Here is a 27749-nt window from a genome sequence, read left to right as displayed (position 1 = left end):
AAAATGCAGCTATCCTAACTTTTCCATTAACAACAATAATGCATGCATAGGTCATGCATGACCAAGCAACTTTGTAAGCATCATAATTTGGGCTTCTTAACACCAAATGAAGACTTTGAACACACTAAATTGAAGCCTAAAAAATGATATTTCCAATGGACTAAGGCCCTGTTGCTAATTCTCAATCACAGTTATCGAAAATATTAATATTCTGTGACTGCACAACTGCTGGGCTGATTTAACTGTAGTGCGTGGCATTCATTGTCAAATTGGGCCGACAGCTGTGTAGGTAAGGTTGTTGGGCGATAGTCATGATAAGTATAGAACCGTTTCCTTTCATCTTCTACTTCTTTTAAATCTCAAATACAGAGAGTTGTCGGGCGATAGTCATGATAAGTATAAAACTCCCATGTGCATGGACCCTTTCCACAAACCTACACATTATTGCGGGTTCAAACGGGCCATGTCCAGATTAGAAACTATTAGCCTAAGCCCTACCTAACAAAAAATTGGGCCGGACTTACCAAACTTTAGCTATGGATTTGTTCGGGCTTTGGCCCATGTCTGCACCAATAATTGTACTTACAAAAAAAAAAAGTAAAAAATTTCATGTACAAGGAGATTCCACATGTATGCAGAGTTTGTCTTCGGCCAAATCATCTAATCATAGTTATAAATGACAGTCCACTAGAAATATCAGCATTTCAGACCAATAAAAGAAGCAAGTTGCTGCACCATCAGCTGCCACGTAGTACACCGCTTGTCATGGCCACCCAATTCTGATAATAAAACTATAAAAACCCATTAAAAGATGAGAGAGAGAGAGAGAGAGAGATCAGATATGAGTAGCAGAGAGAGAAGATGGTCTCTTGAGGGATTGACTGCTCTTGTTACTGGTGGAACCAAAGGGATTGGGTTAGTTTACTTAGCTTTCTCTTCTTCTTATTAATTTCTTATTATGCTTTCTATTTGGAAAAAGACCATTAATTAATCTTTTCAATTTTCATATGCTGCAACATTTTCTTTACTTCTCCAAATTCTCACCTGTTTTTCTTCTTCGTTTTATTTATTTATAATATATATAAAAATAAATTATGGGTACCACTTAGTTTTAATACTTCATGTTAAATTGTTAATGTAATTAGGTATGCTATAGTGGAAGAATTGGCAGGGTTTGGAGCAACTATTCATACTTGTGCTCGGAATGAAGTTGACCTCAATGACTGCTTGAGTCAATGGGAGAAGAAGGGTTTCAAGGTCACTGGTTCAGTGTGTGATGTGGTGTCAAAATCCCAAAGAGAGGACCTTATAAACAAGCTTTCATCCCTGTTTGATGGGAAACTTAACATCCTTGTAAGTACAGGACAATGTGATGAAATTCTAAGTATAAAAAATCACTTTTTTTGCTTGCTTACTGTTTTATTAAGGATTTTTTGTCACAGAGAAAATTGAACTGGTATTAGCTTTTGTAGCAGACATCAATAAACGGTTATCTTCTCGTCCATTAAATTTGATTCCAAGACCCCTTTCAACAAAGTGAAGACTGTGTAGCTAGATCAAAATGGTATTAGCTAAAAGTTTAATTAGGGCTGTTTGGTGAGTGTTTTCGTTTTCGCGGTTTTAGTTAAAAATATGCATGGGAGAAATGAGGTAGAATGCAAGGACCAATGAGAGGAGCTAATAAACAAGGCCTCCCTGTGTTCAAGTCCTTCAAAGCGCCATTTTCTTTTAATTTAGAGTCACTTCACTGCATATTTGCTGCATATTTGTAGATAAGCAATGTGGGAACAAACATAACAAAACCAACGACGGAGTTCACAGCTGAAGATTACACATTTCTTATGAGTACCAATCTTGAATCTGCTTATCACTTGTGCCAACTTGCACATCCTCTGCTCAAAGCTTCAGGAGCCGGCAACATTGTTTTTGTGTCTTCTGTTGCTGGTGTGACTTCATTGGAAGTTGGATCTATATATTCTGCCGCTAAAGGTGCCTTAATTTCCTTACACAGATATATAATATATAGGGTTTAGGACTTGGAAAGAAAAAAAAAACACAAGAAACTTTGTGTTCTGCGATTGAAGCGTTTATGTTTTGTGTTTCAGGAGCAATAAATCAATTAGCCAAAAACTTGGCATGCGAGTGGGCAAAAGATAACATAAGAACTAACAGTGTTGCGCCTTGGTTCATCACAACTCCCCTCGCTGACCATGTAAGATGATCATATCCAGATCATGTGCTTGTTTTTATGTATTTCTAACTAGTTAGCATTGTGATGGTTTTTTTTTTTTTTTTTTTTCAAATTTTTTTTTATATCATGATCAGTTTCATGTTAATAAAGTGGGGATCACCAAATTAAGCATGCTCTAAGTGGGATCAAAAGTAAATGGAAGGAAAGAAAAGGCACTGCAACATTGCCAGTTCATGCTGAGGCCCCGAAGGCACGATTAGGAACAAAAGTACCAATTATTATTCCAATTAATTTGACAGTATTTATTTACCTACATGTGAGCTCATTGTATGTGTCACACATGAGTTGGTACTCAAAAGTTGGGATAATAATTGGTACCTCGAGTCTTGTTGTTGGATAGCTTGACCAATTATGAAAACTATGTTTATACTTTACAAGCTTGGAATTTAGCAGCTACTAATATATGTGTCATATCTGTTCTGTTCTCTAAACCTGCAGTTTCTCGGCAACGAAAAATCTTTGAAGATCATCAAGTCTCGAACCCCATTAAGACGCCCAGGAGAGCCAGAAGAGGTGTCTTCCTTGGTAGCATTTCTGTGCCTACCGGCCGCCTCTTACATAACTGGCCAAACTATTTCCGTCGATGGAGGGGTGACTGTCAATGGCCTCCTCTTCCAAGGAGCATGACTTGGAAATGGTTCTGTGTATGCATATATATATATATTAATAGGATAGATATCTGAGGCCATATAAAAACCAACTGATTCATCTAATAAAGTGAGTGTGCATACTGTAATTTTATGTAAAAATTAGGTGGCATCAATGTTTTAATAAACGACTAAATGGTAAGATTAATGATCATTTAGTCTAATAGTATGGTATCTAAATTTTAATTTTCGTACGTTTTTGTACAATTATTGTACCATCATCAACATTGGCCAGGCCAGCATAACACGTTCATATGGGGATTGACTGCTCTTGTTACTGGTGGAACCAAAGGGATTGGGTTAGTTTAGTTAGCTTCTTCTTCCTCATATGCATGCAAAATTTTCTTTATTTCTCCAAATTCTCCCCTGTTTTTCTTCTTTCCTTTTTATTTTTGGGTCCTTTAGATGTAGGCCCTTGTAATTCTTATATCCTAAACATATATCCATTCATATATAAATTTTTGTCTAAAACCTAATTTTAAAATATTTTGCCATGTAATATAGATATGTCATAGTTTTATTAACTAAATTACAATATATGCCATTGTAATTTATTTTCAAGCATGTCATTAACTCCCTAATTTTTAATTAATAATCCCTTATTTCTAGCATATTAAGATCCCGTTTTGTTTTTTTTAATCCCTAAATTATTTTATAACAGATTACTCCTACCAAAAAAAAAAAAAAAAAAAGGTTAATAAAGTTGACTAAATTTTGTTTCCTCAATTGTAGGGATTATACTTATGTTCCCATGATACAACTACAACAAAAACGTAATTTACAAGCAAAGGACCTACTAGTGTAGTGATTTGGAGTATTTACTCCCTTAGGCAAGGTCCTGGGTTCAAGTCCTAGCATCCGTATAGTGTGTGTGAGTTTAGTGTGCTATCATCCCTCTCAATAGGAAAGGTCATCAATATACGTAATTTACAAAAAAAAAATGTTTTAATTAAAGAAAACAAGTATTTTTGGAATCTAAAAAGTAAAATAAATCAGATTTTGAGGTTGATTAAGTAACTTGCTGAGTTGGATCATAGGCATGCGTTTTTAACTATAGAAATTGGGTTTTATTTATAGATAAAGAAGGTGGTGGGTTGGATGTAAGAGAAAATTAATTAGTGTGTTGTTCCAATGGGCCCAATAACAGTCTATTACTTATCCAAATCAAGCACTGATATTGTCCACACCTTAACCATCTAGGAGGGAGAAGTCTCAATAGACCTCTAGGTGTGAGATTTTATCACAAAAGACCTCAATGCAATTAGGAGTGGACCACTATATATTTGAACGGTATATTATTGTTTTATTCTCCGATGTGGGACTTACACATCATAGCTTATATCAAGCCATTTAGTTTTTTACTTTTTTTTTTTAAATACGGAAAAGAGATTACAAAACAAAGCCCCTAGGGCAAGAATGCCCAAAGATGTCGAAATAAAAGGGGGAGCAAACTGATAACGGAAGACCAAGCTCCCAACAAACTTGCGCTGATAACCCATGGTCTAGCTTAGCAACCGCATCAGCCATGAAGTTTGCCTCCCTGAACACATGCTGGAAATGGATAGAGGCGACATAAGAAGTAAAGGACCAAATATCCTGAATAATATGTTGGATGCTCCAAGGGGGGCTTGCTTTTTTTAAGATACTATCCCAACCCCTCTCAATAGCAGTAGCAAGACCATCCCGAAGAGCAACGCTTTCAACTGCATTTATGGAATTCTCGCTAATGTTAGTTGGCTAGAAGGACGTGGCCATAGCAGTTCCGGATGACATAGCCTATGGAAGCTTGAGAGTTCATGAGAGACCCATCAAAGTTAATTTGAATCCAACTAGTGGGAGGGGGATGCCATTTAATCACCATGGGAATATCTTTTTCCTTCTGGACAGATGAATTAAGTTGCCAATAATCCAAACCCATAGTTGCAGTAGCATAGATACAACAAGCCGGGTGCTGCTTAAAACCTTGGAACAACATGTTATTCCTTGCCTCCTAGATTTGCCAGCAGATAAGGAGGGTTTTGGAAATGAGGTCCAGATCAGACTTAGGAGTAAAGCAACCCAGCGATGAAAGCCATCTATACAGATCACCAGTCTGTGAAGGAGAGGGCCGGATATCAGATGAGCATCCCCAAACCTCCTTAGCAAAGTTGCAGCCCATAAAAATGTGTTGAATTGTCTCATATTGGTTCTAGCAGATAGGGCAAGCAGAACTAATATGAGGCATGAATCTGTGCAGTCTAGCTCTCACTTGTAGTCTTTTTCGAATGAGCATCCAGACAAAAATCTTCACTTTTGGAGGAATATTGAGCTTTCACATTCTCTTAAGCAGATCAGCTTGAGGGTAGGATGGCCACTCCTAGATCTGAATATTGTAGGAACTTTTGATGGTGAAAGATCCATTTGGGTTAGGACCCCAAACCATTTTATCCTACAGATTAGATCTAGGCAGAGGGATAGTTAAGATTTTGTCAATCAGATCATCGTCTAAAACCTGAGACAGTTTATTTTTGTCCTAGTTGTTGTTTGTGATAAAGTCCGATACTTTTTGATCAAGATTTAAAAGGCCTCTTTTGTGCTCAGGAATGAGGTCTAGGAGAGGGAAAGGCAAAATCGAATGGGAGGTCCAGAAAGGAATAGAACCACCATTTCCCACCACCCACCTCAGACCTTTTTACAAAACCTATCTAGCATCCAAAATAGACTTCTAGGCAACAGAACTCTGGAGAGGGGAGAACTCTAGAGATGGAGTCCACCGTGGCATGGAAAGGGGAGAACTCCGGAGACCACCTTTTCAAAGCAAAGATCTGTCCTTGTACAAACCAAGTTCTGTTCTCCAGCACATACCTAATGTCTTCCTCATAGTAAAACTCTACTTTATACCACTCCCTCCTAATATGGTCGATGGAGACATCCCCTTGAAGGCACTTCCAGTCATTTTTAAGGTGATGCATAATGACTCTCCTAAGCACAAACTTCCCAAAAAATTTGCCAACCAGACAGTAGTTTTCAAAGTGGTTCTAAACACTAGAGGCCAAGGCAGAAGTGAACCTAGTTTCATTTTTATCAACACGAAAGGTGAATATGCCCTTATTCACCACAACAGGGTTCGTGTTGTTGTTGTGAGAAGCACTGGCATTAAGTTGGGCACTCATGGTGTAAACGCACAGAGATTGTAAGCACAGGAAAACACAAACGCAGAGCACAATGCTGAATCTATAAGGGTCATCCTATAAATAGTAAACAGAGACTTAAGTGATTGGATAAACGAACCCCAATGCCTTGTGGCTCAAGACTCGTGGGAAGATATTTTTGAGTGTCTACAGAACCTAACTACTAGAACAACAAGGTACTACTTAGGGGAGATAGAATCAAGATCAATAAACCTAAACATGGAAAATCAGCAATTAATAAGCAAGACAATCGAGGTTTCAGATAGCACTAAAAGCACACAACAGGACAAAAATTTGATAAAGAAACTAGCATACTCCCCTTAGACGAAGAAACCTCGAAAAGCTCAACTGTCTTGTGGTTTCTTCTCATGCGTGCTTGAAAACAGCAATGGCCAATCCACACACCGCATACGAATCATTAACCTTTTTGGTAGGGCTCAGGCAAATGATTATCAACCATTGCCCACATCTCGATTCTCGGATAAGTTTGATCAGAGTAAGAAAAAGTATCCTTGCAATTGATGCTTCGAATTTTCAACCCCTGCACCTCCTCTCTCTCAGATGAGGACATTAATTTTCTTTTTTTCCTCTTCCAATTCCAAGATCCCAATTTGAGAAACCCTAATTTTGCATGTTTTCCTTTCTCCCTCTTTACGCTCTTCGGGGTCGTTTGTTACGCAGGCTTGACTTGGCCTGGCTTGGACTAAATTTAGTACCATATTTGTTTCATCTAATTATAGTCTTAGATAGGATTGCTAATACCAGGCCCACCAAAAACACCTTCTTAGGAGGGGATTACTAAACCCATGTGGAAAGCATAGAACAAAATATCGATAATTTTGCCTCGTCTTTTTGGGGCAGCGATATTTTAGTGCATTTCCATACATATATATATCGTCAATTTATCGATAATTTCGCCGATATTTTAGTAATGATATTTTCGTTCAAGTTGCAGCTTTAAATGGACAATATATCACAATATTAACGATAATATCGCGATATGAATTTACAAAATTAAACTTAGCCTTCAGGATGAATCCCTCAGCCTCCGAAACTCAGCATTTCTCTATCTCTCAACTTAATCTTAACTCAACTCAGAAAAAAAAAAAAAAGCAGAAAGAGAAGAGCGAGAGAGAAGGGAAGAAGAGGAAAAAAAAAATATTATGGAGTGGGTTTTTATGTTTTGCTGTTTTGGATTGTGATGAAGTGAGAGAGAAGAGGGAAGAGGAAGCAGGGAAAGAGACGGAGAGATAGAAGAAGAAAGAAAAAAAAAAGCAGATAGATGAGAGCGAGAGAGAGAAGGGAAGAAGAGGGAAAAAAGGTATGGAGTGAGTCTTTATGTTTTACTGTTTTGGATTGTGATGGAGGAGAGAGAAGAGGGAAGAGGAAGAAGAGAAAGAAAGGGAGAGAGACGGAGAGATAGAAGAAGAGAGGGAGAGAGAGAGAGAGAGAGAGAGAGAGAGAGAGAGAGAGAGAGAGAGTGTGTGTGTGTGTGTGTGTGTGTGTGTGTGTGTGTGTGTGTGTGTGAAACGAAAGAGGAAGAAGAGGAATAAATAAATAAAATAAAAAGGGAGAGATGGGTGAATGCCCAAAAGAGAGAGACAAGGCAGGTTGCGTGTATCTGCAACCTTGGGAAGTTCAGACAAAAAAAAGGAAAAAAAAAAACCTTGGGAAGTGGGAGAGGGAGGTAGTGAAACGTGAAAGTACTTGGGAAGTGGGAAATGTGACTTAATTACTTAATATAATTTATTTCTTTTCTATTTAATCCATTTAATGTTATTGATTATTTTATCATTCATTATAAGTACTTACATTACTAAATTCTCCTTCAAATTGTTGCTTAATTACTTAAATCTCTATAATCATTTTCATTATTTGCTATTTAATTCTTCCTTGGATAAATTTATTTATGTTCTTAGTTAATTTTCAATCTTTACTATTATTTTTTAAGCATGGTAAAGTGCCTAATTTTCATGAAAAATCAAATTAGTTTACATCTTTAATTATTTTTCAATTTTTGATAAATAATAAATGTAAGAACGTGTACCATGTCTAATGAATAACGTGAAATAAATTGTTGCTTAGTTACTTAAATTTCTATAATCATTTTCTTTATTTCCTATTTAATTCTTCATTGGATAAATTTATTTATGTTCTTAGTTAATTTTCAATCTTCACTATTATTTTTTAAGCATGGTAAAGTGCCTAATTTTCATGACAAATCAAGTTGGTTTACATCTTTAATTATTTTTCAATTTTTGATAAATTAATAGATATAATAACGCGTACCATGTCCAGTGAATAACGTGAAATAAGGTTACTCATGTATCTTATCATGCAATTTATAAAGTGTAAAATATTGTACTAAAAAATGATAAATAAATTACTAAAGGGTGTTTAATTCTCTTTCGTTAATTACTTCAGATTTTCTAAGTCATAGAGTTTATCATGTCGCAATATAATCAACTTACATCACACAAACCCACTATGCAATGCATTTCCTTCCAATTTTTTGTGTCAAAATAATAGATGATTGACTAAATAAACTTCTTCTAAAGTTTCATTAAAAATTTCCATGTATTTATCATAATTTCCGTGGTTTTTATCCAATTTTTATCGATATCTATATTTTCCCGATATTTCCATATATATTTCTGTGTTTTTGAACCACCGATATTTCCGAAACTATCGATATTTAAGACCTTGGTAGAAAGGAAGAATTAACTAGTCTCATGCTCACCAATGTATAAAATGCATATATTATATTGTAATACTAATAACACATATTACTATAATAATAATAATATATTATTATTATTATTATTATTATACTATACTTACATACACATATACTATAATGTACATATATACACATATATACACACACACACATATATATATATATATATATGTATATATATACACATATATATGTATATAATATACATATACATATGTACACATATATTATTATTATAATATACCCATATACACATATACATATTAATATTATAATAATGGCATACGTGTATATATGTAATATATATATATTATATTATAATACATATATATACGTATATATACATATATGTGTATATACATTATACCCATGTATGTATTATAATATACATATACACGCATATATACACATATACATTATATATGTATATATATATTATATTATAATATATATACACCTACACAAACACACAAACACATATATATATATATATATATAATATTATTATAATATATATATATACATGTACATACACATATGTCATATATATATATATATTATATGTATGTTATACATATATATTATATATATTATAAAATACATATATACACATACATAATATATGTATTTATACATATATGCATATATATAGATAGTTTTGAAAAAATATATATATATAGTCTTAGTCCAAGCATATACCAAACGCAGGATAAGTGTTATCCAACTTAGACTAAGTCAAGCCAAGCCAAGATAATCTCTAAGCATAGTCCATGCCAAGACACTGTGTAACAAACAAGCCCTTCATGTTTCCCATTTTTCACTGCCTAACCACAACTACTTTTCTTCTTGCCTTTCCTTTCTTCATGAATTGTAGCTTTTTTTTATCTTTAATGTGGTAGTTGCAGGCTTTCAATCTCCAATTTAATGTTGTGCTGGGTTGGAGGGTGCAGCACACCTGATTTCAATTACTCTCTCTTTAATGTGGTAGTTGCAGGCTTTCAATCTCCAAATTTAATGTTGTGCTGGGTTGGAGGGTGCAGCACACCTGATTTCAATTACTCTCTCTCTCTCTCCTATTACCAGTCCAGTCCTTTGAGAGTCTGAGACATCAATGAGCTGAAGATTTGAGTGCTGGCATTATATCCAGAATTTTAAGCCTATAGTTATATCGAGCCACTTACACCAACACTGTGCTGTGGTGTTTTATCACTAATTAGTAATTAGCATTCATGGCTTCCTCTTCCAAAGAGCATATATATGACTTGGAAATAGTTGTATTATTTGTTTGCTAATAGGAGAGCCACGCTTGAGTTCTTTTTTCTTTGTTCTTCTATTCTTTTTTTAGAGCAAATTAATAAAGACCATTGATCTATCTGAATGATCTAATACCCGAGTGCTTGTGCTTGTGCTTTAATTATGTGTGAAAATAAGATGACATGACAGCAATGGAATAAAGTTCCCAATTGTCTTTTGAAATGTCTTAATTATGGTCCCAATTGTCTTTTGAAATGTCTTATTTCTGTCAATTAGCAATGCAAAAGCAGCACTCAAAATAAACAAGTTGCTGCACCATCAGCTGACACGTACACCTCACCGCTTGTCCGCCACCCAATACTGATGATAAAACTATAAAAGCCCATTAATAGATGAGAGAGAGAGAGAGAGAGAGAGAGAGAGAGAGAGAGATCCAGAATCAGATATGAGTAGCAGAGACAGAGAGAGAAGATGGTCTCTTGAGTGCTGGCATTATATCCAGAATTTTAAGCCTATAGTTATATCGAGCCACTTACACCAACACTGTGCTGTGGTGTTTTATCACTAATTAGTAATTAGCATTCATGGCTTCCTCTTCCAAAGAGCATATATATGACTTGGAAATAGTTGTATTATTTGTTTGCTAATAGGAGAGCCACGCTTGAGTTCTTTTTTCTTTGTTCTTCTATTCTTTTTTTAGAGCAAATTAATAAAGACCATTGATCTATCTGAATGATCTAATACCCGAGTGCTTGTGCTTGTGCTTTAATTATGTGTGAAAATAAGATGACATGACAGCAATGGAATAAAGTTCCCAATTGTCTTTTGAAATGTCTTAATTATGGTCCCAATTGTCTTTTGAAATGTCTTATTTCTGTCAATTAGCAATGCAAAAGCAGCACTCAAAATAAACAAGTTGCTGCACCATCAGCTGACACGTACACCTCACCGCTTGTCCGCCACCCAATACTGATGATAAAACTATAAAAGCCCATTAATAGATGAGAGAGAGAGAGAGAGAGAGATCCAGAATCAGATATGAGTAGCAGAGACAGAGAGAGAAGATGGTCTCTTGAGGGATTGACTGCCCTTGTTACTGGAGGAACCAAAGGGATTGGGTTAGTTTAGTTAGCTTCTTCTTCCTCATATGCATGCAAAATTTTCTTTGTTTCTCCAAATTCTCCCGTTTATCTTCTTCCTTTTTTATTTTTTTTTATTTTTAATAAATAAAAATAAATTATCAGGTACCAATTAGTTTTTAATACTTTATGTTAAATTGTTTATGCAATTAGGCACGCTATAGTGGAAGAATTGGCAGGGCTAGGTGCGACTATTCATACTTGTGCTCGGAATGAAGTTGATCTCAATGACTGCTTGAGCCAATGGGAGAAGAAGGGTTTTCAAGTCACTGGTTCAGTGTGTGATGTGGTGTCAAGAACCCAAAGAGAGGAGCTTATAAACAAAGTCTCGTCATTGTTTGATGGAAAACTTAACATCCTTGTAAGTACAAGACCGTAAGTTCTAAGTACCAAGGATCACTTTTTGCTTTCTTGTTCTTTTATAATAATAAAAAAGTAAACGCCGAAAACCAAAAACAAAATGGACGCAATTTCTTTTGTAGAGTTACTTCACTGTATATTTGCTGAACCTTGAGTTAATTAAGGCATGCAAATTTAATGAATGGAATGGGTGTAGATAAACAATGTGGGAACAACAAGCATAGTAAAACCAACGATGGAGTTCACAGCTGAAGATTATACATTTCTTATGAGTACCAATCTTGAATCTGCTTATCACTTCTGCCAACTTGCACATCCTCTGCTCAAAGCTTCAGGAGCCGGCAACATTGTTTTTCTGTCTTCTGTTGCTGGTGTGGTTTCGGTGGAAGTTGGATCTGCATATTCTGCCACCAAAGGTGCCTTGATTTCCTTACACACACACATATTTATATATATATAATATAGGGTTTAGTACTTAGAAAAAAACCAAGAAACTTTGTGTTCTGCAATTGAAGAATTTACCTTAAATGTTGAAGTTTTCTGTTTTGTTTTTCAGGAGCAATGAATCAATTAGCCAAAAACTTGGCATGTGAGTGGGCAAAAGATAACATAAGGACTAATAGTGTTGCACCTGGGTTCACCAAAACTCCCCTCATTGAACATGTAAGATGATCATATCCAGATCATGTGCGTGTTTTTGTAGGTTTTCACTAATAACCAATTAGAAAATAACAAGTGACTAATTTTGGATTTTTCACTCCAAATAGGTTCTATATGAGTTTTTGTATAATATGTCATGCTAAAATGAGTTTTTGAATAATATCTCTTTTTTTTTATTTTTTTATTTTTATGTATAGGTAGATGGGGTTTTTTTTTGGCCCCATGTTATGATCACTTCACACATCCAAATTAAGCATGTGCTCTAATTGGGATCAAAAGTGAAAGAAAAGAACTGGCAATGTACGACTAGGCCTAAAAGTACTAGCTATTATCTCAACATCTTCTATCTTAACTTGAGGCGGCAATATTTCATTTATTCATATCTGAGCTCATTTTATATTCTCATTTATTTGAAACAAGTAGAAAATTCAACTGTACTCAAAAGTTGCGATAATAATTGGTATATGTAGTCTTATTTGCTGAAGAGCTTGACAGATTATGAAAACTAGCCCCTTGACACATGCTCAAGCATGCGTCAATTGGTTTTTTTTGTTTTTTTGTTTTTGTTTTTAGAATTAAGAAAAGATAACATAGGTAGTTATCCATAAAAGTAGGACCTATTATTTGATTTTTTTTTAATTTTAATTTTTTAATATGAAAAAAATGAATTTACTATATTATCCTCATTTAATTAATACCTTCAATACAAATTTATAAATAAACCCAATCCTAGACATGTATTTATAAAAAAATCCAAGCACTATTTAAACATAGAAACACACCCAAAATCAACAATTGAATATTTTTTGAGTGTGTTTATAAATGAGTTTTGAGTGTGTGTAATAATGAGTTTTGGGTGTGTTCATAAAATGTTTTGGGTGTTTGGTTTTTTTTATAATTTCAGCCCCTATTTTGGGTGTTTTAGTGAAACTCCCTAATTTCAATTCTTAATGTGAATTAACCAAGGGCATTTTCTGATATTTTGAATGTTTCACCATTCTCTACCTTTTGCTTTATATATATAGATTATGTTTATACCTAACAAGCTTGGAAGTTAGCAGCTACTAAATATGTTTCCTATCGGTTCTATTTTCTATACATGCAGTTTCTCACCAACGAAAATCTTTCGAAGATCATCAACTCTCGAACACCGTTAGGACGCCCTGGAGAGCCAGAAGAGGTGTCAGCCTTGGTGGCATTTCTATGCCTACCCGCGGCCTCTTACATAACTGGCCAAACTATTTGCGTTGACGGAGGGATGACTGTCAATGGCGTCCTCTTCCAAGGAGCATGACTTGGAAATGGTCCTCTTCCAAGGAGCATACATTTGAGGTCAGATAAAAACCAACTGATCCATCTAATAAAGTGGGTGTGTTGTAATTTTAGGTGGCATCAATGTTTTAATAAATGATAAGATGATGAATGATCATTTGGCATCAATTTTATGTAATTTATTTTTTACAAATTTATAAATAAACCTAATTCTAGACATGTATTTATAAAAAAACTCAAACACTATTTAAACATATAAATACACCCAAAATCAACCTCAAAGTCAACTTTTTGGGTGTGTTTATAAATGAGTTTTGAGTGTGTGTAATGATGAGTTTTGAGTGTGTTTAATATGTTTAAATAGTGCTTGGGTTTTTTTTATAATTTCAACCCCCATTTTGGGTGTTTTAGTGAAACTCCCATTATTTTTCGTCCGTTTTTTAACAATTAATGTACCATCATCTACATTGGCCAGGCCAGCTCAAACATTAGGTGAACATAACACGTTCATTTAATAAAACTCAAAACGGGGCCAAAGATTTTTCTCCAACTTTATTTATTAAAATAAAATAAAAATCTAGTAAAATTCTTCATTATATTTCTCAGAAACAGAAAAGAAATCCAATAATTAATTTCAATACTCTCAAATAGGGGTGGCCATCAATCCGGATGAACCCATTGAACTAACTGATTCAAAATGTGATTATCTGGCCTGGTTTTTACAAAAAAATATAAGTTCAAGACCGAACTGGACCGTTAATAATTTGGTTTGATTTGGTTTTGAGCTTTTGCAAGTTGGCCTAAACTGAATTGGAGCGTTTACTTGTATATTTATTTATTTTTATTTTATTATACGCTTGTAGTCTTCTCATTGGATTTTAACTAGATATGAATGTTGAATTTGAAGTTTAATGGAACTTTGAAGTTATTGATATTTGAATTTTAGCTATATTAGTTATTGAACTTTGAAGTTTTATGACATGTTGAGTTTTAGGATGGTTTCATGTGCTAGAAAATGAGAAGAAAAAAAAAGGTAGCAAGTTGTGAATTTTCTTGTTGTAATTGAGCAAACAATCTTTAAAAAAAAATGTAAAGGAGAAAGAATTGGGCTTAGGTGCAAACTAGGCGAACCAAACCGAACAAAATGTCTTAAATTAGGTTGGTTCGGTTTCTTCTGTGATTTTTGTGACACTCGATCCAAATTAAACCGTTACATTGTAATTAATTCGGCCATGATTTTGATGAAAATCGATTAAATCTGGACCGTGCTCATCCAACTCTCCCAACCATCTCTCAACCATAAAAAATTAAATGCATTTGTTCTGTTTTGCTGCATCATCTGGTGCTGCCACACAGCTTGTTCCTGGGCCCCCAAATACAACCCCAATAATTGACATGATTAAATCATTGAGCAAAAGTGCTAGTAGAAAAGTGCTAGTAGATAGAGTAGAGAGAGAGAGAGAGAGATGAGATGTGAATGGCAGAGACAGAGAGAGGATATGGTCTCTTCTTCTTCTTCAGGGGATTGACTGATCTTGACACCGGTGGAACCAAAGGCACTGGGTTAGCTTTCATTTCTTTTAACTACATACATTGAAGTTTAGTTGCCTTCCCACCAGTTTGAGTTTGCAATTTATTAAATAATTATGATAATTAGAAGAAGGATGGTGCAAATTATTCCAGAAAGTGTGGGAAAACTATGGAGCGAATGGAACGTTAGGGTAATGGTTGTAAGCAGCCTATGCTTACAAATCCTGCTAAATACTCTTTGGAAATCGACGCAAGTACATTGCAAAACCCTGGATCAGAATTGTCACTTGGACAGTATTAGGGAGTTACATAGTTAATCTTATCAGCAGATTGGGTTGCAACTGTTGCCCTCGGCATGATATCCCTTCAGCTTTCAAGGAGATAGTTCTCCATCTTCTCCTCCCTTCTATAATGATCCAGAAAGTTCCACAAAGATTGAGCATGCATTTCTCCACAGCATTCTCCTTTTTATGCCAAATCCTGATGGTTTTCTGGGTACCCTTTCTTCTGCTTCACCTTGGCGGCCCAGACACCATCACTGCTTTCCCCTTCGCTTCACTCATTGGAGGACAATGAGCTCTCTGGCTGAGGCTCCCTCACCTCCTGGGCTTACTTGTGCAGGCTGTAGCCGCTTTATACATCTTTTTGCAGTCATGGACAGCAAGCCTCTTCTCTTCTTTTCAGTACCAGCTTCCTTCTCTCTTGCACTAGCAATACCTTTCCTTTTCATGATTTTTGTTTCAGGGTTTTCTTCCCAATTATCAAGTATGGCTTACCATGAGTTGGGTCCTGCGTTCTGCAAGCAGTGAGAGATTTAGGGAGCTGTTGCTCCCACCCCCTAACCAAAGTGATTATGCTGAGTTTGCCACTGAAGTTTATTCCATACAAAGTCGAGGAGAGCCTGTAGCTTTCTCTATGATCCCTGAAGCTCCATATATCTGCTTGGCGTGACTGTGGATATTGACTTACTTTCCTTACACACCAAGGATTCCTATTTTATTTGTAATTGATTTACTTTAATTCCTGATTTCCTACTGTAAATAGATTTAGAATTTATTATTTACTTGCCCATTCAGGTTTTGTTGTATTATAAATATGACCTCCTACAAGGAGAAGAATACATAGAAAATTCCCACAAACAAATATTCTCTTATAGTTTTCATATTTTAGCATGGTATCAGAGCCAAGAAAAGATCTCACACCCTTCACTGAGGTTCAGACTTGGACATTGCAGACTATACCACGAGGAAAAAGACTATCGGATGTAGGTGGGTGTTTACTATAAAACACAATGCAGATGGATCTATCGAGCGATACAAGGCAAGACTTGTGGCAAAGGGTACACACAGACCTATGGTATAGACTATGAAGAAACCTTTGCACCAGTTGCAAAGTTAAATCTTGTCAGTCTTATTGTCCCTGCACTAATTTGGATTGGCCACTACACTTTGATGTAAAGAATGCTTTTCTACATGGCGAACTCGGAGGAGGTGTACATGGACATTCCTCCTGGATATAATACTACTCAGAACAGTTTGCTTACTTAAAAGCATTGTATGGATTGAAGCAGTCACCACGCATGGTTTGGACGGTTCACCATGGCAATGAAGAATAATGGTTTCAAACAAGCAATTCAGATCATACTACTTCTTGAAACATCGGAAAGGGAAGGTAATAATAATCTATGTTGATGATATGATTATTCTGGGAATGATAAATGAAATATCACAGCTACAAGACTATTTGGCTACTGAGTTTGAGATGAAGGATCTAGGTGGACTCAAGTATTTCTTGGGAATTGAGGTTGCTCGATCGCAGCAAGGCATATTTCTATCTCAAAGGAAATATGTCTTGGACTTGTTGATGCAGAATGCTAGATTGCAAACCTGCGGACACTCCTATTATTCAAAATCATCATCTTGGAGAATATCCGGATCAAGTTCCAACTAACAAAGAAAGATACCAAAGGTTAGTGGGAAGATTGATCTATTTGTCACATACTCGACCAGACATTGCTTATGCGGTGAGCGTTGTCAGTCAATTTATGCACTCTCCAAGTGAAGACCACATGAATGCAGCTTCTTCGGATACTTAGATATTTGAAGTCTGCACCTGAAAAGGACTTATGTTCTCAAAGCATGGTCATCTAAATATTGATGGTTATTGGATGCAGATTGGGCGGTAATGTAACAGATAGAAAATCCACATCGGGTTACTTCACATTCGTGGGAGGTAATTTGGTGACATGGAGAAGCAAGAAATGTAGTAGCTTTATCCAAAGGAGTTGAGGTATGACTAAAGGGATTTGTGAACTTCTTTGGTTAAGGAAGTTGCTTACTGAACTTGGGTATAAACCTACATCCACAATGAATCTCTTTTGTGACAACAAGGCTGCTATAGCCATTGCACGTAATCCAGATTCAGCATGATCGTACTAAACATGTTGAGGTGGATCGACACTTCATCAAGAAGCTTGAGGCTAAAGTGTTTCAGTTTCCTTTTGTGAAATCCGAGGATCAATTGGCGGATATTTTGACAAAGGCGATTTCGAAAGCATTCCACAATTCCTGGATCGGTTGGGCATTGGCGACATCTATGCACCAACGTGAGGAGTGTTGGCGTGATTTGTGGATATTGACTTACTTTCCTTACACACCAAGGATTCCTATTATAATTGTAATTGATTTACTTTAATTCCTGATTTCCTACTGTAAATAGATTTAGGAATCTATTATTTACTTGCTCATTCAGGTTTTGTTGTATTATAAATATGACCTCCTACAAGGAGAAGAATATACAGAAAATTCCCACAAACAAATATTCTATCATAGTTCTCATATTTTAGCATGGTATCGAGCGGCGATCTTGGAATTGCTGACTCTAGTTTCAAACCCTCGCCGCTATGGGGTTGATGATTTTTCAACCCTCATGGAGGTAGCACCGCCGACTCCTTTTCTCCTTTTCAACCAACCATACCTGAGTTGAGTGCCCAAATGGCTCGGCTCCTACAGATGCAGACTTTGGCCCAATTTGATCCTGAATCAGGATCCTATTTTGACGACCCCAACCCGACCTCGACTATGACGACGACCCGACCCCGACTCCGAAGACGATCTCGACCCTAACTCCGATGATGACCACAACCCGAATTTGTCTATGATTCAGACCTCGATCCCGATTTCGACTTTGACTCTAGCCCTCGGCTCAGATCGATCCGAATTCCTACTCTACCTATATCCTATGCATCTTCCGCACAGATTATGACTTCTCGACTAACGACACCGACACATGGACTAGATTGCGCATATTGTGGTGATCCGAGACACACTCGTGAGACTTGTTTTAAATTGCATGGCTACCCGATTGGTGGGCTACTCTTAAAGATCGAGGACAATGCAATACGACCAGATAATGGTACTGGTTATGGATTCCATACTTCCGATAAGATTGATTCAGGAGTTGGATAATTGATTCCGGTGCAGATCATATGACGTTTGATCGATGATTTTATGAATACTACACAACCTCGACGAACTGTATTGCAAATGCCAATGGCGTTACTTATCTGTGATGTAATGCACTCTCATCCTCTCTCACACTATCTAATACTTTACTTGTTCCATCTTTATCTACTAAATTGTTGTCCGTTAGTCAGCTTACTGAACAATTGAATTGTTGTGTACTCATTTACCCGAGTTTTGTTTGCTTGGATATTCACACTAAGGAGATTCTTGGTCGTGGTACTAAGAGAGGGGGCTATATTATGTAAATGACTTCAGATCTGGCATAGCTAACAGATCCCTTTGATAGCAAACAAAAGCAAATTTGGTTGTGGCACCGTCGATTGGGACATCCGTCTTTTAGTTATATGAAGCATCTTATACCAGATTTATTCTCGGTTTCAAGGACTCGACTTCACATGTGATACTTGTATTTTGGCTAAGAGTCACCGTGTGCCCTACCCGTTGAGTACGAACAAGTGTACTACTCCATTTACGTTAATTCACTCGATGTCTGGGACCTTCACCTATCACTGCTCCCTCTGGTGTTAGATGGTTTGTCACATTCATAGATGATTGTACACGGATGACATGGCTTTATTTGAAGAATAAAAACGAAGTGTTTTCCGTTTCAATCATTCCACAAACATATGAAAACTCGTTTAATGCTCAAATCCAGATTCTTCGCTCAGACAATGGTGGAGAATTTGTCAATCATGACTTTCAGACTTACTTCCAACAACATGGAATTATCCATGAGACGACTTGTCCTCGACACCGCAACAAAATGGTGTTGAACGAAAGAATCGACATCTTCTTGAAACCGCCGAGCACTTCGATTGGCGCTCATGTTCCTCGCCATCACCGGGATGATGCTATTGTCACCGCAGTTCACCTAATCAACCGCATGCCTTCGTGTATTGACTTTTAAAACTCCCTTACAGGTGCTTGCGCAACACAGACCTCTGCCCTCTTTTTGGTACTCACACCGAATCTTTGGATGTGTGGCTTTCGTTCATCTCCACAAAATCAACGTAGCAAACTTGATCCATGTGCGCTTGTGTTTTTGTGGGTTATGCCACTCATCGAAAGGCTACCGTTGTTATCACCCTCCTACCCGACGTACCTATGTCACTTTGGATGTGACCTTTCTAGAATCTGAGCTGTTCTTCCATGACCCATCATCCAATTCTACGCTTCAGGGGGAGATACTGAAATGAAGAGCAGAATTTGAGCAACTTGGAAAACGAAGAAATTCTCCTATGTACAGAAATAATTGATCATCCCGAGTCTGGAGCACAAGATTACTCTCTGCGACCAATCGCCCATTCATAACGATCAATTACATTTGATCCATACGAAGATATTTCTGATCCGAGTCTCACACCTGAAATACAACAAGATGAAGACCCCTCTAACTCAACAGTACCAACAGACCAATCTCCTGAGAATATCCTTGAGGTAAGTACTCCTACTAGACTTGTGCATTTAGAGGATAAAACTATTGGATATCAATTACCTTTCAGGCAAAATCGTGGGAAGCCACCAAATCGCTATTCACCTGATATTAGCAAGACATCCAAGTATCCAATTGCAAATCATGTATCTCTTGAGAAGTCTGAACCACTCAAGGCTTTTGTGCATCGCTTGTCTGCTATCCATATTCCAACCAAGGTCTCTGAAGCATTGAAAGATCCTAAGTGGGTCCAAGCTATAAAAGAGGAGATGAATGCTCTTGAGAAAAATCAGACTTGGACATTGGAGACTATACCACGAGAAAAAAAGACTATCGGATGTAGATGGGTGTTTACTATAAAACACAATGCAGATGGATCTATCGAGCGATACAAGGCAAGACTTGTGGCAAAAGGGTACACACAGACCTATGGTATAGACTATGAAGAAACCTTTGCTCCATTGCAAAGTTAAACACCGTCAGAGTCTTATTGTCCCTTGCAGCTAATTTGGATTGGCCACTACACCAGTTTGATGTAAAGAATGCTTTTCTACATGGCGAACTCACGGAGGAGGTGTACATGGACATTCCTCCTGGTTATAATACTACTCAGACTGGAACAGTTTGCAGGCTACAAAAGCATTGTATGGGTTGAAACAGTCACCACGTGCATGGTTTGGACGGTTCACCATGGCAATGAAGAACAATGGTTTCAAACAGTGCAACTCAGATCATACTTTGTTCTTGAAACATCGGAAAGGGAAGGTAACAGCATTAATAATTTATGTTGATGATATGATTATTACTGGGAATGATAAACAGGAAATATCACGCTACAAGACTATCTGCTACTGAGTTTGAGATGAAGGATCTAGGTGGACTCAAGTATTTCTTGGGAATTGAGGTGGCTCGATCGCAGTGAGGCATATTTCTCTCTCAAAGGAAATATGTCTTGGACTTGTTGATGACACAGGAATGCTAGATTGCAAACTGCGGACACTCTATTGTTCGAATCATCATCTTGGAGAATATCCGAATCAAGTTCCAACTAACAAAGAAAGATACCAAAGGTTAGTGGGAAGATTGATCTATTTGTCACATACTCGACGACATTGCTTATGCAGTGAGCGTTGTCAGTCAATTTATGCACTCTCCAAGTGAAGACCACATGAATGCAGTTCTTGGATACTTAGATATTTGAAGTCTGCTGAAAAGGACTTATGTTCTCAAAGCATGGTCATCTAAATATTGATGGTTATTCAGATGCAGATTGGGCGGTAATGTAACAGATAGAAAATCCACATCGGGTTACTTCACATTTGTGGAGGTAATTTGGTGACATGGAGGAGCAAGAAACAGAATGTAATGTAGCTTTATCCAAAGTCACCGAGTTCGGAGGCATGACTAAAGGGATATGTGAACTTCTTTGGTTAAGAAAGTTGCTTACTGAACTTGGGTATAAACCTACATCAACAATGAATCTCTTTTGTGACAACAAGGCTGCTATAGCCATTGCACAGTAATCCGGTTCAGCATGATCGTACTAAACATGTTGAGGTGGATCGACACTTCATCAAACAGAAGCTTGAGGCTAAAGTGTTTCAGTTTCCTTTTGTGAAATCCGAGGATCAATTGGCGGATATTTTGACAAAGGCGATTTCCAGTAAAGCATTCCACAATTCACTGGATCAGTTGGGCATTGGCGACATCTATGCACCAACGTGAGGGAGTGTTGGCGTGACTTGTGGATATTGACTTACTTTCCTTACACACCAAGGATTCCTATTTTATTTGTAATTGATTTACTTTAATTCCTGATTTCCTACTGTAAATAGATTTAGGAATTTATTATTTACTTGCCCATTCAGGTTTTGTTGTATTATAAATATGACCTCCTACAAGGAGAAGAATACATAGAAAATTCCCACAAACAAATATTCTCTTATAGTTTTCATATTTTAGCATATACCTGCAGTTTGTCCCACTATTGCTGAAGCCAAACCTCTCCATGAAGCCTATCAATTATTCAAAATCTTGAAGCGTCTCTATGCAGATTTGATCCTTGATCATTATGATGAACGATGGTGCTATTACATGATCAGCGACCATCCATTCGATTACGTCTTCAAACTACTGGAGATTGAGCTTGGCTTTATGTATGATGTGCTGTAAACAAAGGCAAACGTGGTGTATTCTCTCACAGGTATCATTTTCCGCTCCATCAGCCTCGTTTGCTGCATTTCCACATTTTTCGTCTTCTGTCTCGTCATTGATAAGCATCGTTATTCAACCATTGATGTGGCTATCACTTACTTGTTGTCTGTTGGAGCCATTGCCCTTGAGCTATATGCTGTCGCTGCACTAGTTCTCACAGATTGGGCACAATATTGGTTAAGCAAGTATAAACATACGCTTGCTCCACCTATGTATCGAGCAATCTCTTATTCCGGTTGAAATTGAGCTATGAAAAAGGGTGGTCCGGAACCATGACACAATTCAATCTCATTGATTTTTGTCTAAAAGAGAAGCCCGTAAAGTTTGTTGGAATTCAAAAAGTTCATTGGCACCTATGACATTTGGGAGAAGTACTGCTATTCAACTTTAGAGGATGTCCCTATCAAAATGAAACAGTTTATCTTTGAGCAACTCAAAGTTGCTTGAAGCGAACATCACGTTAGCCAAGTCTTGAGTTGGAGAAGTGATCAAGTGCTAAAGAAGACAAATTGTGATGACAAATTGATATGGCGCTTGGTTGAAGTACCTTTCGACCAGAGCATTCTTCTGTGGCACATAACAACTGATTTGTGCTACTATACTGACCTAGAAAAATATTCGGAGATCCCTACTTCTGATTCGAAACACAGTTTCAGCAAGTTGGTCTCGAATTACCTGATGCACATTCTCGTGATGCGCCCCTTCATGTTGCCAAAGGGAATTGGGAAAATTAGGTTCCGCGATACTTGTGCTGAGGCCACAAAATTTTTTGAGAAGAGAAGATGTATCATAAGTGGTAGTAATGTAAAAGGCCGTGCCTGTCAAGTGTTGCTTGAGGTGAACACAGAGGTGGATCCAGAGATAGTGATTGGGGACAGAAGCAAGACAGTATTGTTTACCGGGTGTAGGCTTGCAAAACAGTTGCAATCACTTGAAACGGAGGAAGGATGGGGAAATGAAGAGAAATGGGAAATGATAGCTAAGGTGTGGATAGAGATGTTGTGCTATGCAGCAAGCCAATGTGGATGGAATGAACACGCTCAACATCTTAGAAAGGGAGGAGAGCTTCTTACTCATGTTTGTCTTCTCATGGCAAATTTTGGTTTGAGTGAACAATTTCAGATAAGACTGGGGCGCCAAGAATATCCATCGGAACCAGGGGGCGAGTGGAGTGAGGCTATCTGCCTCTGAGCAGATCTGATTGTACTTGAATTTATTTTGATTTGCAAACTAGAGTTCGAATATTTAAGACATGCCTTGCATTTCATGCTAGCTACAACACTAGTACAGTATATATCACTTGCACTACTACAAAAAAGGCCAAAGACGACGGGAATTCACCGTCGTGTATTCGGTTTTCAAACCGTCGTGAAATCGACTGCTGTCTATTTGGATTTCAAACTACGACGGCTTTTCACCGTCATTGTTTATCTGTAAAAATGACAATTTTTAAATAAAATCGTCGTTGTTTAGAGGTAAAGATCATTAATTATAGAAGGAAAGAAGACTGTTTTTAATAAAACCGTCGTGTATTGTATGTAAATATGATGATTTTTTTTATGAAAACCGTCGTGGATTGTTTATAAAGACATCATCTTTACATACAATAGACGACCTTTTTTTTTATAAAAGCGTCATCTTTACGTACAATAGAACGACCTTTTTTATAAAAACGTCATCTTTACGATACAATAGACGACATTTTTTTATAAAAAGCGTCATCTTTAAGTATAATAGACGACGGTTTTTTTAATAAAAAGTGTCATCTTTAAGTACAATAGACGACGGTTTTTTTATAAAAAGTGTCATTTTTATGTACAATAGACGACGGTTTTTATAAAAGCGTCATCTTTACATGTAATAGACGACAGTTTTCATAAAAAGCGTCATCTTTATATACAATAGACGACGGTTTTTATAAAAAGCGTCATCTTTACATACAATAGACGACGGTTTTTATAAAAAGCGTCATCTTTACATACAATAATGCTTTTTGCTTTCCTATGATGCTATACAACGATTTTAACTAGAAAACCAACTATAATGCTTTATCAAAAATAGTTTCTTTCATAAAACTTGAAGATTCAATAGTTATTACATAGTTAACCAATCTTTATTCTACAACAAACATAATTCCTAACAAGACCTACGTACTCCTAATCCAAGCATTCCTCATCCAAACATACAAATGATGCACAACTGAAGCCTCCTCCATCATCCCTATAAATAAATCAAAATGACAAAGAGAGAAAAAAAGAAGAAGCTAAGATTATAAACATATAAAATTAGGTGGAAGAGAAATTTTACCCTTGGTCCATATTTCCATAGAAAACTTGTAAAATGAGCATAAAAAAAAATCATTGAGAACCTGCAAATTTTCAACAACAAAAAAACATACGACTCACATAGAAAACCTGCAAAAGAAAAAGTTATAAATCTGCAAGCTTCCTCCTCATCTCCTGATAACCAAATCAGAAAATCTAAAAGGAAACCAGAAATAAATAAAAAATGTAAACAAATTAGACAAATCAAGAGAGACAAAATCTGAAATTAGGGAGATAAAAAACATACCAAAAACGCAAAGAGACTAATCCAGAATTCACTTTCAAATCAAACCTTTCGACCAGCTTTGATTCTCAAATACAGAACATCCCTCTACATCTTATGGATTTGCTAAGACCTCAATCTCTCAACTCCTTCATTGATATCGATTTTTTGATGATTTTGTAGAGAGTTTCATAAGGGTGTTTTAGAGAGTGCAGGAGAGTTTAAAGGAGAGAGAGATAAGGTTTTGAGACGGGAAAAATCTGAAAATTTGTCGAATGCGAATTCACTTAAGTAGACTTTATTAGCGTGTTTTAAAAGACGACACTTGTTAATGAGAGATAAGATTTTTAAAGACGGGTGAAAATTAGAAAATTTGTCAAGCGCGAATTCACTTAAGCGGCCATTTTTTAGCTTGTTTTAAAAGACGACGCTTTTTAAAAAATTGTCATCTTTACATATAATAGACGACGGTTTTATAAAAAGCGTCATCTTTACATACAATAGACGATGATTTTTTTATAAAAAGCGTCCATCTTTACATACAATAGACGATGATTTTTTTATAAAAAGCGTCATCTTTACATATAATAGACGATTTTTAACCGCTACACTCCTTAACTCTATATGAATACAATGACTGAATTTGATCTTCAATTTAAAATATTTACACTAGTGGATACCACAAAATCTTATGTTATATTTAACGAAAATATAAATAAACTCTTAATTGTTATGAATATTTTTTTATGGCATGCGCATTTTAAGAAACTAGTTTCAACGATCCAACCGTCAAAATTATTTGTTTATACTTCGAGATCATATACGCAAAAAATCGGAAAAAATAAACATTCAGAGATCAAATAACGGGACAAAACATTTCGACGGTTATAAATGAAAAATCATCATTTAACGGTTATTTTAACTCCGATTTTGATGATTTTTTACCGCTACACTCCTTGACCCTATATGAATACAATGATTGAATTTGATCTTCAATTTAAAATTATTACACTAGTGGATACCACAAAATCTTATGTCATATTTAACGAAAGTATAAATAAACTCTTAATTGTTAGTGAATATATTGTTTTGATGGCATACACATTCTAAGAAACTAGTTTCAATGATCCAACTGTCAAACGTGTTTGTTTATACTTCGAGATCATATACGCCAAAAAATCGGAAAAAATAAACATTCAGAGATCAAGTAACGGGACAAAAATTTTCGACGGTTATAAATGAAAAATCATCATTTAATGGTTATTTTAACTCCGATTTTGATGATTTTTTACCGCTACACTCCTTGACCCTATATGAATACAATGACTGAATTTGATCTTCAATTTAAAATATTTACACTAGTGGATACCACAAAATCTTATGTTATATTTAACGAAAGTATAAATAAACTCTTAATTGTTAGTGAATATTTTTTTGATGGCATACGCATTTTAAGAAACTAGTTTCAACGATCCAACCGTCAAACTTGTTTGTTTATACTTCGAGATCATATACGCCAAAAATCAGAAAAAATAAACATTCAGAGATCAAGTAACGAGACAAAAAATTTCGACGGTTATAAATGAAAAATCATAATTTAATGGTTATTTTAACTCCGATTTTGATGATTTTTTACTGCTACACTCCTTGACCCTATATGAATATAATGACTGAATTTGATCTTCAATTTAAAATATTTACACTAGTGGATACCACAAAATCTTATGTTATATTTAACGAAAGTATAAATAAATTCTTAATTGCTAGTGAATATATTGTTTTGATGGCATACGCATTCTAAGAAACTAGTTTCAACGATCCAACCGTCAAACTTGTTTGTTTATACTTCGAGATGCCAAAAATCGAAAAAAATAAACATTTAGAGATCAAGTAACGAGACAAAAAATTTCAATTGTTATAAATGAAAAATCATGAATTAAAAGTTATTTTAACTCCGATATTGATGTTTTTTTACAGCTACACTCCTTGACCCTATATGAATACAGTGATTGAATTTTTTCTTCAATTTAAAATATTTACACTAGTGGATACCACAAAATCTTATGTTATATTTAACGAAAGTATAGATAAACTCTTAATTGTTAGACGACGGTTTTTTTATAAAAAGCGTCATCTTTACATATAATAGACGAGCGGTTTTTTTATAAAAAGCGTCATCTTTACGTACAATAGACGACGGTTTTTATAAAAGCATCATCTTTACATACAATAAACGACAGTTTTTATAAAAAAGGTCATCTTTACATACAATAGACGGCGGTTTTTATAAAAAGCGTCATCTTTACATACAATAGACGACCTTTTTTTATAAATAACGTCATCTTTACATATAATAGACAACTTTTTATAAAAAAACGTCATCTATACATACAATAGACGACGGTTTTTATAAAAAGAGTCATCTTTACATACAATAGACGATGATTTATAAAAAGCGTCATCTTTACATACGATAGACGACGGTTTTTATAAAAAGTTTCATCTTTACATATAATAGACGACGCTTTTTATAAAAACCGTCATCTTTACATACAATAGACGCAGCGGTTTTTATAAAAATCGTCATCTTTACATACAATAGACGACCTTTTTATATATAAAAAGCGTCATCTTTACATACAATAGACGACGTTTTTATAAAAAGAGTCATCTTTACATACAATAGACGACAGTTTTTATAAAAGCGTCATCTTTACATACGATAGACGACGGTTTTTATAAAAAACGTCATCTTTACATATAATAGAGCGATGATTTTTATAAAAGCGTCATCTTTACATACAATAGACGACGGTTTTTATAAAAAGCGTCATCTTTACATACAATATACGACCTTTTTAATTATAAAAAGCATCATCTTTACATATAATAGACGACGGTTTTTATCAAAACAACCACGTCTTTACCAAAAAAATGACACTTGATTTTTAAAAGACGATGTTTGTCATACCTGCCGTCGTCGTTTTTTGGTCCGATTTTAACTCTGAA

At 35.8% G+C, this 27749-nt stretch overlaps 2 protein-coding genes and 1 pseudogene across 2 annotated transcripts; all 3 read left to right on the top strand.

Moving 5' to 3' along the window:
* Window positions 1-744: 744 nt before the first annotated feature.
* LOC103321940 (tropinone reductase homolog At2g29330-like) lies at window positions 745-3092 on the top strand. The gene is made up of 5 exons (XM_008223794.3): window positions 745-915; window positions 1146-1353; window positions 1773-1989; window positions 2106-2212; window positions 2690-3092. The coding sequence occupies exons 1-5, from the start codon at window positions 812-814 to the stop codon at window positions 2876-2878; spliced, it is 825 nt and encodes a 274-aa protein (XP_008222016.2). The 5' UTR covers window positions 745-811; the 3' UTR covers window positions 2879-3092.
* Window positions 3093-11058: 7966 nt separating this feature from the next.
* LOC103321930 (tropinone reductase homolog At1g07440-like) lies at window positions 11059-13710 on the top strand. The gene is made up of 5 exons (XM_089042310.1): window positions 11059-11180; window positions 11355-11562; window positions 11758-11977; window positions 12118-12224; window positions 13327-13710. The coding sequence occupies exons 1-5, from the start codon at window positions 11101-11103 to the stop codon at window positions 13513-13515; spliced, it is 804 nt and encodes a 267-aa protein (XP_088898436.1). The 5' UTR covers window positions 11059-11100; the 3' UTR covers window positions 13516-13710.
* Window positions 13711-21948: 8238 nt separating this feature from the next.
* LOC148921408 (uncharacterized) lies at window positions 21949-23368 on the top strand (annotated as a pseudogene).
* Window positions 23369-27749: the final 4381 nt, after the last annotated feature.

The sequence above is a fragment of the Prunus mume genome, linkage group LG1 (genome assembly GCF_029339155.1).
Source record: "Prunus mume cultivar Tortuosa linkage group LG1, ASM2933915v1, whole genome shotgun sequence".
NCBI lineage: Eukaryota > Viridiplantae > Streptophyta > Magnoliopsida > Rosales > Rosaceae > Prunus > Prunus mume.
Note: the sequence above shows the minus strand (reverse complement) of the source record. Positions and strands in the feature narration are given on the sequence as shown.